General features: G+C 41.5%; 1 protein-coding gene across 7 annotated transcripts in view; it reads right to left on the bottom strand.

The window, feature by feature from the left end:
• Window positions 1-3,803: 3,803 nt before the first annotated feature.
• Window positions 3,804-14,355, bottom strand: part of Sun3 (Sad1 and UNC84 domain containing 3) — a 31,094-nt gene continuing 20,542 nt past the window's right edge. For all 7 annotated transcript variants that reach the window (XM_059275449.1, XM_059275454.1, XM_059275453.1 and 4 more), the window contains 4 exons: window positions 10,528-10,643; window positions 9,195-9,362; window positions 6,138-6,230; window positions 3,804-4,667 (listed from right to left, as the gene is read on the bottom strand). In XM_059275449.1, the coding sequence (XP_059131432.1) occupies window positions 4,548-4,667; window positions 6,138-6,230; window positions 9,195-9,362; window positions 10,528-10,643 (497 nt within the window). In that variant the 3' untranslated portion in view covers window positions 3,804-4,547. The remainder of the gene's footprint in view (window positions 4,668-6,137; window positions 6,231-9,194; window positions 9,363-10,527; window positions 10,644-14,355) is intronic.

Genomic DNA, 14,355 nt, shown 5'->3' with positions numbered 1-14,355 from the left:
CTAAAGACTGTGTTTAAATAAACTTTGTAAGCCATTATATCTGATCTCTATTTTAAATTGCTTAATATTATGCAATAAAATGGCAAAACAAATTTTTTAATTCCTAAGAAGAGATGGGCATAATAATAATGATGATGATTATATGTTCCCTATTGATGAATCTCAAATAATATAAGAATTTTGCTCAACAAATATATAAGTAAGCTATGACAATCTTTTTTCTTAGAAGAAAACACTAATCTTATATGTTCTTGCAATTAAGCTAAATAGGTTTAGCAAGCAAAGTTAATGATTTCAGAATTGATATTTAAATATGCTGGCATTTCCATATTTTCTTTCCAAATGATTTTCTCAAGAAATCACTCTAGAGAATTCCAGAAGTCCTATGTGCCAGAGCATTTTCTAATGCAATGTCTGCTTGTTATTTTCCATCTAGGTAGTAAGTGGGCTTTTGATTTTTATAAAGTTCAAATCTTCAGAGTGAGCCATTCAGTCACATGAGGATCTGCAGAGCAATGTTGGTGTTATGTTTACTTCTAGGAGTAAAACATCCTACCTGATCTTGTCTTAGGAGAGGAAATACATTACGTATAAAATGGCACTCAGTATATACAGTCAGGGGTTAGGGAAGTGGCATCTTTAGAGCTGCTACCTAGGTGAGCTGCATGTCTTACTGTTACCCAAAGCTAGCATGGCTGTGTCTGTCACATGCCTGATCATCCTCAGTAGTCTCACGGGGAGGACAGACTCATTTCTTTGCGGGCTTGTTAGCAGTGAGTGTTGAAAAAACCTACCCCAGAGGGAAAGAAAGCGGCATCGCTCAGAGTTCTACAGCAAATCTGGAAGTCAGTATCCGTCTTATTGCTCACACGAGAAAACTGTGAGGTGGAAACTCACATTGTAGAGATGGCGTGAGCGAATGTCATTTTGAGAAACGTCCTCATCTCAGGAATATGTTTCTGCTTCAGAAGCTGTTCAAGGGACTCCTCATCTTTTGGATGTCAAATAAAACCTCTTCAGTAAATCCCATAGGTTTTAAAAATTGCATTAGTGTAGTACACCAGCACTATTACACAAAGTGCAGACCAGTATTGGTTGGGTGTGGACTATGTGAACCAACATTTGCTGAAAAGGGGCACCTAGGCTGAACATTCTGCGGATTGATTAACTACTAGAACTTCCATGATGGGTTCACATTAGTGTTGCTGCTTGAGAGTCTGTATTAGAAAAATTAGCCTTTGTAATGTGAGTGGCAGATGTGTTTCCATCTTGTTTAAGGTTGTATTTGCAACGCTATTGTTTATATAAAATTTTTATGCTTTTGTAGCTTCCTCTATCCAATATCATACCAGAATTAGCCCCAGTTTTATTAAGGCTTTTATGGTTTCATTACCCACTTGTAAATATTTTACCATGCTGTATTGGGGATTTATCACATTGTAAAGCAATAAATAAAGAAGCCATTTTGTTTTCTTAATGGCTAGATAATTGTTCCAAGTCATTTGCTTGGTTTTGCTCAGGTGTTATGCCTTGAATATGGTTTGTTTCCTCCCTTGTGTGATTCCTGTTGTATTTGTAGGTAAAAGCACTAAGTGGTGATTATGGCTCTGCACTCATCGACCAATTAACCGTTCATATGGTTAGTGGATTACATGTTATCGCCTGGGTGGACTGACGCAGAGCCAGTTTGGCTAGGTCTTGTGAGCTTCCTGCTCTTCCCCTGAGCCTCGAGAATGCCAGTATGAAAGCCACTGACAAATGCATCCTTCAGAAACTACCAGAGCTGTGAGCAGAAATCACGGCTTTTACTTGTAACTTACAAGTTCGTAGTGTTGTAACGTTAGCAAGAGAAAACTAAGACTCTGTGCCTGTGAGTTTGCAGCTTGCTGCTCACACAGATAGAAATCTAGTCTTGGCCGGGCGGTGGTGGTGCACGCCTTTAATCCCAGCACTCAGGAGGCAGAGCCAGGCAGATCTCTGTGAGTTCGAGGCCAGCCTGGTCTACAGAGTGAGTTCCAGGACAGCCAAGGTTGTTACATAGAGAAACCCTGTCTTGAAAAACCAAAAAGAAAAAAAAAAGAAAAGAAAAGAAATCTAGTCTTGGACCTGCCAGCTCCCCGATGTGCCAGTGTGCCAACACCATGTTAACTACTGTTTTAAGCCTTTGTCACAGACCTTTTTCATCTGATGATACTTTTTCCGGTTTCTGTAAATAATGACATGACATTGCAAATAAATCTTAAACAAGACGGAAACATATCTGCCACTCATATTACAAAGGCCAGACTTCCTAATACAGACTCTCGAAGAATAATAGATGCATTGTTATGAAATTTAGAATCAAATTAGTCTTGTGATTCTACCTTTTGAGGTTTTAAAACCATGCATATTTTGTTCTTCCAAAGCCAATTTAACATTGAAATATCAACATATGTGAATGTCGACAGAACAGAGTAACAGTCCCTATGGAGAGCTGTATCCACCTCAGTGACCATTTCACACGCATCTTCTTTTTCCACCTTCCTACTTCTTTTCTTCTCTTTGCAGAATTTGAAAACAGATCCAAGGTGTATCATATCACACGTAAATATTTAAAAATATAAATAAAAAGAATAATATTTCTTTTCCAAAAGTGAGCCATTTGTTAAATTATGGCATGGTAAGCATATTTTTATATCTATTTATTTTGTGTGTTGTGTGCATGTGTGTGTGTGTGTGTGTGTGTGTGTGTGTGTTTGTGTGATGGCATGTGTGTCCTGGCCTACATGCCATGATGTGCCTCTGGAAATCAGAGGACAGCTTGCACGAGTTAGTTTTCTTCCCACCATGTGAGTTCCAGGGATCAGATTCTCATCGTCAGAGAGGATAGCCTGTTATTGGCTGAACCATCCTGATGGTCAAGGCATGTTTTTATTTGAGACAAGAACTGTCTAACTGTCCCAGGCCAGCCTCAAACTCAGACTCTTCCTGCCTCAGTTTCCCCAGTGCTGGGATTCCAGGTGTTCTGCCTCTATGCACAGAAGTAATTCTTTTTAAAAATAAAATTGTAATACCAATTTCATGCAGATATTTATGAATTTTTTTTTTTTTGGCAGTGACTCTTTTTGCTTCCCTGGTGGGGATAGAACCCAGGGCTTCACCGATGCTGGCCATGTGCTCTGCCACGTCTCTGCAGGTGAGCCCCATCACCCATTACTGTCTCAGGACTGTACCATAACTTTCTGGTTTGACTTGAGATCGTTATAATTCTAAGTTAGATTACAGAGAGTTGATGTCTTCACAGCTGCACCAGGCTTGCCCTTTATTGAAACCTTTTAATCATTTTCTGTTACATGGGGCCTTTCCCTCATACACAATTCTCCTTTATTTTACCTGATGCTTATGGTCTTGGCTGTGGCTTTTATAACTTGTGCCCTTGATCTGACTGCTGTGGAATAATGCTTTTGTACACTGGTTTAATAAAACGTTGATTGGCCAGTAGCCAGACAGGAAGTATAGGTGGGATAAGCAGACAAGGAAAATGCTGGGAAGACGAAGGCTGAGTGGGGAGATGGCAGCAAGCCATCCAGGGAGCAGCATGTAATGGCACACAGGTAAAGTCACAGAACGTGTGGCGACATATAGGTTAACAAAAATGGGCTGAGTTTAAGTATAAGAGCTAGTCAGTAGGAAGCCTGAGCTAATGGCTGAGCAGTTTTAATTAATATAAGCCTCTGTGTGATTATTTTACAAAAGGCTGCGGGACTGTGGGTGAGTGATTTGTCTCGACCGCGGGCCAGGCAGGACACAGAAAAACTTGCAGCTACATCTGATCATTGTTTTTATTTATGTGTAGCTTTGATTTACATGCAGTAGTTTCACATCTAACAGATTGTACAGATTTTACTTGTTTGTAATTTTTTTAATTATTATATTTATTTATTTATTTTGTATAGGAGGTCAGAGCACAGTTTTTGGAGAGCTGGATCTCTCCTTCCACCATGTATGTTCTGAGGACTGAACTTAGATCATCAGACTTGGCCACAAAGGGCCTTTCCCAGCTGAGCCATGTGGCTGGCCCGTTTGTAATTTTTAAAGGGACAGTACTGAATTCCGAGGAGTCCATCAAATCATCCGCAAACGTTCACGGCCAGAACTTGCTGTTGACTTTTATCTCTAACTTAAACATTATCTGGGGCTTCTCCACTTCCACGGCCCAGAGCCTGTAGCTCAGGGTTGGTTAACAGTGGTGATAGTGGGCGTTGTGCCTGATGTGGAGGACGAACAACTTAAAGTGCAGAAGCTGTGGTGGGTTCCCAGTGAGACCCTCTTCTAAATACAAACTCACCTCTGGATGCTCAAAGTGAACTACCAGAAGGTGTTGAATTGACTTTCATTTTTTTTTTATTAGTAAAATCCATTTACTTCTTACTGCCTAGTAGGGGTGAGTGTGAGGCTTCCCTCTGACTCCAAATCTTTGGTTCTTAGGGGTGCAATCTGATGTAAGGGAATGGCAAGCAACCTTGGACATTCTGCCTGCACGGCTGCCACCTTCTGCACCAGCTCCTCTAAGTGTGATCACTGGGGATGCCATGGACTCTGAATCTGTACAAACAAGTATACTTTGGATGTCCCCAGTTGCTGAGGATTTGAAGTCTCACACATAACAAAGACTCAGACGCTGCATTCTGGAAACAAAGAAAACATGAATGAGTTACAAAAGCTGCTCTCAAAGAATCCCAATGAGCATTGATATAGTGGGGAATGTGGGAACCTCTTTCCTTCCCTAACACAGCTTTCAAATAGTGCTCTAATGGATGGAAAAAGGAGCTCCTGGAAGGGAAGAGCCCATGACCAGACAGATAATGGGACATGAAGGTATTCAGGAGGTCTAAGCACACCAGGGCTCTCACTGTGGCTGACTCCCCTCCTCACACTCACTGCTGTGCCAATAAAAGGAGAGTTGTATGAAAACAAGACCCTGAAAACCATCTGTGAAGGCCGAAGTAGAAGAAACATGAGTTAAAGGCTAGCCTGAGCTACCATAGCAAGACCCCGTTTCATTAAAACAAAAATAAACACAACCTCAACAAAACTCGAAGCCAATATGAATCCAAACCTATATGAATGTGCAAATAAGACATAGAACTCTACAGATATGCTCATTTATCATAGTTAGCCATCCCTTGGTATCTGGGAAGATGGCTTCCACGACCTGCTGTTGATAACTAGATCCGTGGGTTCTCAAGTCCCCTACATAAAATGGCATAATACTTGCATAGAAGTCAGGGTTAACTTTCCACATAGTTAAGACCATCTCAAGATGTCTTACAATCCTGAACACGGTGCAAATGCCATGTAAACCATCACTATGCTGTAGTGTCTAAGACACACTACCAAGGAAAACCTTTACTTGCTTAGTACAGTCCCAAAGACTTTTCCATCTGCAGTGTGATTCTGTCTGTGAGAGCAGAGCTGTTTAGGCACTTGGTTTGGGTGGGGCTTGGACCAATTTCATTGTTGACCAAAAAGTATCATTAACACCTATCCTTACATAGTATGAGATGCTTTCTACCTCTCTTCAGTTACGTCAATTCCTGTGGCTAACTATAAATAATGAAGAGATATTTTATACACTTTAGTGCACTTCAGGAAGCTTATCAGTTAACAGTGGGTGTTTTCCCTCATTGGCTTAGGAAGAAAAGATGTATCTATATTATCTGGCATTAAATACTGACTGAGTTCATTTTTCCCTCTCTCCCCCTCATCACACCTTCAAAGCTAGCCCCTTTACTCAAGACAGACGAGGCAGTCACTATCAAACTGAATTGCTCATATGGTGGATTGTTTCCTGTACATGTGCTGGGTGCACTATTAAAAGAAAAAGGACAAGAACTTCAATACATAGGAAAATAGTAGCAAGTGAGAATGAATTAGAAATTGCTTTTGTAATTGTCTATTATAATTAATTGTGTACCAATAACATACTGTTAAATGATGTGCATTAAAGTACATGTGAGCATTTGAAGCAAAGAGTGGATTTATGACAGCCTTCCTTAGCTTTTGCTTCAGTAGTAATTATTTTCAGGCAGCAGTTCTAGCAAATCCCTCTTAGTGATGAGGCCAACAGAACTTAGCATTTCCCAATGGATTTTTACCTGGAGCTCGAATGTTTGAATGGTTGTTTCTGTTTTGTTATACGTAAACTGACCGAGGAGCATTTCTTCTCCTTCACATTTTTTCAGAATGCCCTGCAAAGAGAACAACAGGTATTGAGGCTGTAACCAGAAGGTGGATGCTCCATGGAGGGCAATGGATGTGGGTGTTCAAACAGAACAGTTCACCTGCAACTGCCTGGGCTGGAGCTGGGGAGATGGCTCAGAGGATAACATTGTTTGTTGTGCAAGCTTGAAGACTTGCGTTCAAATCCCCAGCTTCCATGTGAAAAAGGCTGCCTGTGCTTGTAACCCCAACATTGGGGATCAGAGACAGACAGAACCTGAGAACCCACTGGCCAGCAAGGTGACAGCAAGGTGACTGGCCAGCAAGATGACAGCAAGACAAGTTTCCAGTTCAGTGAGAGACCCTGTTTCAAAGTAAACAGGACCAAGAGCAACAGAGGAAGCCCTTGGTTCATCAAGTCTGCAATACAGAAGGAAAATGGGAAGGACTTGTTATTGCTAAATGATTCCTGCCTGGAGGAACCAGCCCAAACGCCTGCAAATGAGGAACAGTAGTGCGCGTAAACACAGACGTGCCAGGCCTGCCAAAACTCATCCCTAACTCAACCCTGCAATGCATGTGAGCACCAGAGGCTGCAATCAATCGGGAAGCCTCAGCAGCATGCAATTAGAAGCACTGGTGGGTACAGGAAGTGGGTTCCAGCCTCCTCTAGCCAGTCATATCAAAGGGCAGACGTAAGGCCTAAGCCTTCGAGGAAAAATAGGAGCAGGCACTCAGACAAAAACCACGGGGAAGGTCAAAGGGCAGCAGACGGAAACACAAACTCCTGTGGCTTGAGGATACACTAGCACCACAGGGACTTAGGCTGCAAGCCCAGAAAAGCTCAGGATCTGGGCCATGGTAGGCTAGAGGACAGGGAGCAGAGGGACTCAGATCTGATGCTTGGCTGACTGTCATTTCAACAAGTCCCTGCCCACCAACCCCAGCCAGAGATCTTTCCCTGAGCCAGTTGGTTGTGCAGCTGAGGTCTGTCCTGTGCAGACCAGCCAGGTTGACACTTGCCACATGCAGGAATCCTTTCAGAGTCTACTGCATTGACTGTGCCGCCGGGCTTCAAAGGAGCATCAAGGCATTCAAGAAAAGCAACTTAGAAGATCAACAGAGACCCTGTAAACAAACAGAAGATGAAACTAAACTCTGCTATCAATTAGTGTCTTCAGATGCAAAGAAGACAATACTGCCATACAAAAGACTCTAAGTAAGCAATATTTATGGAAATCAAAGTCTTAGAGAGTATGAGTATGGTGGAAGAAAATTTTACATGGGTGTTAACATAAAATAGATACTGTCTTTCAGAGATGGACTATGAATCAGAAAAGGAAAATGAGAACAGACTTCAGGATTCGGGAATGAGACCCCACAGTAACAGCCATGCACCAGGCTCATCTAGCAGTCATCAGATTGGAGCCAAAGGGAGAAGAGCTCCAATGGGGTGGCTGGGAGGAATGGAGGAGGGCGAGGGGAGCACGGTTTATCTGATTTGAATTAGCAATGGGGGAATACGCACCTCTGATGAAGAGCATGGCAATGTATTAGAGATAGAAATGTACCAAAGTGAGCAAATAGACAGACAGGTGGCAAACACCTTTGGAGATGTTTAAAATGTGTTCAGTAAAAAAGTAACTTTCAAGTGCTCTATGGCTCAACAGAAAGTCATGCCCAGTAAGTCACCAGGAAAACGTTGACCACTGATTGAGACAAACAAAAAAAGACATGCATCTCTCCTCGCCCGAGCCTCAAACATGAAACACAGGTTTAGGAGTTGCAATCCGATATGTATTCCACAGAAACAAAACCCAACATCCGTGGTAAACTCTTGTATACAAATATTCACAGTCTCATTATCCGTAAAAGCCCAAACCCTGCAAATAACTCTTAGATGTCTACCAACTAATGGATAAGTAAAATACAAACAATCAAATATATATTCTTTGCTTCCAAAAAGAAGTCAAATATTGACAAGTGCTACAACGTAGCTAAACCTTGCAAGCACGGTGTTAATCATTCACTAGAGAGCACACAAAACAGTATGATAATGATAATGTCCGGCACAGGTGAATTTATGAGTCAAAGTCCATTAGTGATGAGGATGAGAGGTGAAAATTAAGCAGTATTGGGTTCCTTTGGGAGACAACAAAAAATGTTCTAAAATTGGCTAGGCGGTGGTGGCACATGCCTTTAATCCCAGCACTTGGGAGGCAGAGCCAGGCAGATTTATGTGAGTTCAAGGCCAGCCTGGTCTACAGAGTGAGATCCAAGACAGGCACCAAAACTACACAGAAAAACCCTGTCTCAAAAAACCAAAAAAGTTCTAAAATTGTAATGGTAGACTCAGAACTGTGAATACATATATACTGGAACCACTGAAGTGTGCACTTCAAACGGTCCTATGCTATGTGAATTATATCTCTGTGAACCTGTTTTTTAAAGACAAAGATAGTGGATGGACAGAGCCACAGAAAAGATGTCATTTTCATCTTCCACTGGAGGGAGCCGTCAAATAATATCTAACACTGAAAAATTAAGAAATAACGGTAAAGGAAATATGGAAGCAGGTACCTCACTAACAGGAAAAACTGCTGCTAATGGGACCTTGGAGATAAAAAGAACTGGGAACAGGGAGAAGGTGCCTTATGAAGTTTATGTAAATAGCCAGCATTTTGAAATAGGTGTATGTGTATGACTTTTAGTTGTAAAGTAAAAATATAAAGTCAAACATAAAAATCATCTGGTCCAATCTTCCCAGTTTGTAACTAACAAGGCAAAAGCCCTTGAAGTAAAATAATACCCAACAAGTTAGTGCACAATTAAAAGGCGAGTCCAGGGCTGTCGATAGCTTAGTAGTAAAGTTCTAGCTTAGCCTACAGGAGGCCCTAAGTTCAATCCCCAGAGACACGAGTCTAGCTTCTCCTTCCCAGTCAACACCCTCTATCTCAATCCACACTGAATGACAGGTTTAGACAGCTTCTCACATAGACAGAGAAATCCTTGGGTGCACTCGAGGTATTTCCTGAGGGGGACACCTTCTCTGAGATGTGCTCCATGGTAACTGCTGTTGGGATGATCTTCCTGGCTAGCTTGATCAGGATATGACCCTGGGAGCCTGGAAAGGCCCAGCACTTTCCAGGGTGGACATCTGGCTGGAAAGAAAACACGAAATTAATCTCTTTTCTGGGTACATAAATCAAATCTTTCAATACCGAGCACCTCATCACTAGCAACTGTAAGCGTCTTAGGACATCTAGCAAACAGGAGACCTTCCCCAACACCCTACGTGTGGTCCATCGGAGCCTTTACCACAGCAGTGTGTTTTCTTTCGCTGCTGTTACTAGACTGCTAAAAGGCAGCTAGAGGCAGAAGTGTGGACGGTGCTGGTGGTGCTGGTGGTGATAATGCTCATGGTTTGGTTGGTGTTGGTGGTGATAGTGCTCATGGTTTGGATGGTGTTGGTGGTGATAATGCTCATGGTTTGGTTGGTGTTGGTGGTGATAGTGCTCATGGTTTGGTTGGTGTTGGTGGTGATAGTGCTCATGGTTTGGATGGTGGTGCTGGTGGTGATAGTGCTCATGGTTTGGATGGTGCTGGTGGTGATAGTGCTCATGGTTTGGATGGTGCTGGCGGTGATGAGGAAGGAGACAATGGTGTTTATGGTGGAGGTGATGACGGTGGTAGTGAAAATAAAGGTGATCCTAGGGATGGCTGATGGGGAGACGACAATGGTGGAGAATAGTGGTGATAGAGGTCCTGGTGGTCAAGAAGAAAAACACAACATTTCCTTTATTAGATGTAAAATTGTAACCTGGCAAGAAGAGAGTGTAGGTTTGACTCTGAAGATACAATTTGAAAGCATCTTCTGATATGTGGCTCATAGTGTGTTGACAGTCATGGTCTTTCCAAGTGAACGAAAAGGCTAAGTGGACATTTCTGTTACCGTCAACCCTGTGAGGACATGCGATTGGCATAGCATCTAACGCCGACTGGCATTTGGGGCACAGCCTCTTTTAACAAATGTTTGTTGAACGACTGAAGTTTTCAGTGGAAAAGGGAGGTCACAGAATCAAGGCAAGTGAAAGGTATGGAATTCCATGTTCTGACAAAGTCTAGTTTTCTGATCTCAAAAACACAATAATTAAAAATAGTTTAGTGCTGTAAGATAAATAATAGAAGTGGTATAGAAATGTAAGAAGTGCCTAGGTTCTGTAGGTAGCGTGGATGTTCTTGCCTCCATTTTAAACATTAAGACAATCATGGACCTTGACAACAAAATTGTAAGATAGATGTGACGTTGTCCCATTTAGTACTTACCTGAAGAATCATGTCTGGTGGCGTCTCGTAATTGAGGAACCCTATCCCGTGCCAGTACAGTTTTGCTTTATTGTTTTTGTAACTTTCTGAGGTCCCAGCTTCAATGACAGAGGCTCCTAAAATTTCAAAAGATCTTAAACTTAATACATGCCATCTGGATTTTAACAATATCTCTGGAAAGTCAAATCCACACACAGGCCTTGGTTAGGCCAGTACCACTGACATTATACCGTTTTCAGAAAGGTGTTTCCTCATTTGTTTCTTGGCTTTGAAACAGGGTCTCACCAGGGACTGAAGGCAGACTTTGACCTTGCAGCAATCCCCCTGCCTCAGCTTCCTAGTGCTTGGAGCTAAGGTCTGTGGCACCACATCCGGACAGAAAGTCATGTTTGCATTTTCTAGTTTCACAAAATTTCTTAAATATTGGAGCAATTGAATCAAAGCTAAAATTAATATGCATACTATATTTACCATCATCCAGAAAAATCAGACTTTCTGTCAGCCTTGTTCAACTCAAAAATGGAAAAAGTAGCAACGCCACGCCACAGACATGCCCTTCACGTTATGTTCATGACAGTAATTATGTAAGTTCATCAGTCTTTAATTTTTTTTTTGTAGGAGATTTAATTGTAATCAAAGAAATGAAAAAGTATTTACCGAACATAATCCCTTCAAGTTATTTCATTTTAGGAAGGAAATGTATTTGAGACATGAGAAGTTTTAAAATGCAAATCGCTTTTTCAAATCTCACTTGAGTAGCACAGTCGAACACTGAGGTCCGTGCGTTTCTATTAAGGTCCATGTTCTTGACCAGGTATCTAGTTTATGTACTTTTTCTGCGATAGCACAGTTTGAAATGTTAAATGTAGGTCCATGGTTGCCACGTGCAGCAAGGAGAAATGCAAATCTCCTGTTTAAACTTGAAATTTAGACACTGACTAATATTTAGGAAGATGGCCCAGCGGTTGAGAGAGTGGTCGGCTCTTCCAGAGGGTTTAATTCCTAGAACCTACTTCAGGTAGCTCACAGCCTCCTTTGACTACAGCTGCAGAGACAATGGGGACTCCTCTGGCTTCCGTGAACACACACCCCCCCCACACACACACGCACACACACGTGTATCTTAAAAAGTTTTGAGTAGCAGTCTTATGTTATACAATATTTGGGACATGCTTATCCTACAATTGCTTGTTCTCTAAAACTGAAATTGAAGCAGGCATCTTTTATCTTAATTAATATTCCTACTTGTATGACCGACTGGACAGGAAAACCCCTTTTGCATGCCAAGCTAATATACATCTGATAATATACATATATATTCCCAGCTACAATCCTCACGTGGAAAAAAAAATTGAATTGTGTGTTTTAAAGAAACTCATATTTATTCATTATTTTCATTTATTTATTTTTTAAAGTTTTTGTTTTTTGCTTTTGTTTTTGTTTTGTTGTTGTTGTTATTCGAGACAGGGTTTCTGCCTGCCTCTGCCTCCCGAGTGCTGGGATTAAAGGCGTGTGCCACCACTGCTGGCTTAGTTTTTCGTTCTAATTAGCTGTCTTGAAGAAATTATTCACACACCCAATAATTCCCCCCATTTAAAGGTACAGTTCAGTGTTGCTTATTCAGAATTAGGCCAGCCATCACCACAGCAAATTTAGAATGAGTCAGCTCCAACAAATCCCATAGTGAGTAGCAGTCCTCCATTTTCTTCAGCCTCCAGCCCCAGGCAGAGACGGGCACTGATCAATCCTTCACACGCTCACCTACCACAGACAGTCCTTTTACAGTCTCTTCGCAGAGCATCACAATCTGCAGCTTGTTTTCCCTGCTACTTAGGCTTAGCATGAAGCATTTGAGATTCCTGTGTGTAGTAAAGGGCACCACAAAAACATTCTTTATGCTGCCTTCATAGTACTTTCTTCATCTGTTAGTGGGCCTTTCTAATTTTGGTAACTACCAACCTGGTCACCACAGGTATTCTCATATGGGTTTTCATCTGGGTTTTGCAGAGCTGAGGCTCGAACCTGGGCCCTTGTGCGTCCTAAGTAGGCACTCTTACCACTGAGCTATACTCCCAGCTTTGGCATGCACGTTTTGATGTAAATATAGGATTTACCTCTTAGATGAATACCTGGAGTGGCACAACAGGGTTCCTAGGGCTGTCTTTAACTTGAGAAGCAGCTGTCAGGCTGCCTTCCAAAAGGACCACTTAGTATCCACACAACACATACACGTACCGTGGATGAAAGCCCAGGGCTTCCCGGTGTCTGCAGTGCTTGGCAGGCTCTCTGTCTGTCACTCTGGTAGATGTGTGCTGACGTGTATTGTGCTTTTGATTCTCATCTCACTAATGAGTAATGATACCCAGTATTTTTCCATGTTACTTGAGTAGTTGAATTTCTTTAATAAAGTGTTTTCTGATCTTTTGCCCAGTTTTAAAATTGGGGTTTCTGCTCTATTATTATTGAAGTTTGAAAGTTTTCATAAATTTTAGATCCAAGAACTTTGCTAAATTTATGTGTAGTCTCTCTCCAGCCTGTAAATTGTCTCCTCATTCTCTCAATTGGCCTTTTTAGAATAGAAATTAATACCATTGGGGTCCAAACTGTCCATTCTTTCCCTTTTGGTCATGTTTCAGTGTTCTCTTTAAAATATTCTTTCCTAGACTGAGGAAGGACAATGGAAAGTTCAAGGCCAACCTGAGCTACAATGTAGTTCAAGTTCAGCAGGATAGCTTATCAAGGCCTTGCCTCAAAATAAAAATTCAGGGAAGGTTTAAATATAGCTCAGTGGTAGGATGCTTGAGATCAATCCCCAGTGCAACAAAATCATGAATAAAACAACTACACATCTCTTTTCCTTTACTTTTTGTTCTAGAAATTGTAAAATTTCCTGCCTTACATTCAGACTTTAGGTTAATTTACGTTAACATCTGGTAAGTTATGGCTAAGGTTTAGTTTGCAATGAATGTCCTTTGTGCCAGAGCTGCGGGCTTGGCTTTTCTGTTTTTCCAAAACCCAATTCACCATGTCCATGTGGACTTATTCTGGACTTGTGTTCTATATGCCACAGTCTCTTGATTTCTGGGCCTTCATAATAATCCTGAAAACCTGTTATCGAATGTTCCAGCTTCACACACACACACACACACACACACACACACACACACACACACACACGAATGCACGCACACACCAATATAAACATCAGTTTTTCTAGTAGTTTGCCCTGTTTTTTCTGTGTTAGCAATCGTGTTGGTTATAAGCTGACATATGTTAGTCCTTTTCTAATTTGCCTGTTTTGTCTTCCCTCTCTCTTTCTTCCTCTGTTCCATTCTTGTCTTGGAGCACAGACAAGGACTTCTGAGTGATGGTAACTAAGAGTGATAAGAATGGGCATCCTTGCTGTTTCTGATCTTAAGAGAAATCGTTTAGTCCCCAGAAATCCCTGCATGTTAACATAAAGAATTATACGGACATTCTTTGTCAGGTTGAAGAAAATTTCTCTAGTTTGCTGAGTATTTAACCATAAATGAATTGAAAGTTGTTAAATGATTTTAATTTATCTAAACTTATCACCACATTGACCAGATTGTAAATTTCTTGATGTACCAAATGACACAGATCTAATTTCAAAGGATAAGGCTTTTAGTCCCAGAAGAGGATCTACTTATTCACACAAATCTATTGCCACTCTTGTGTGTTCCTGGATTCAGTTTGCTGTAAGACATTACAAAATGAAGCTGGGGCATGGTGGCACACACCTTTCATCCCAGCATTTGGGAAGCAGTGGCAGGCAGATTTCTTTGAGTTTGAGGCTTGCCCGCTCTA

The sequence above is a fragment of the Peromyscus eremicus genome, chromosome 10 (assembly GCF_949786415.1).
Source record: "Peromyscus eremicus chromosome 10, PerEre_H2_v1, whole genome shotgun sequence".
NCBI lineage: Eukaryota > Metazoa > Chordata > Mammalia > Rodentia > Cricetidae > Peromyscus > Peromyscus eremicus.
Note: the sequence above shows the minus strand (reverse complement) of the source record. Positions and strands in the feature narration are given on the sequence as shown.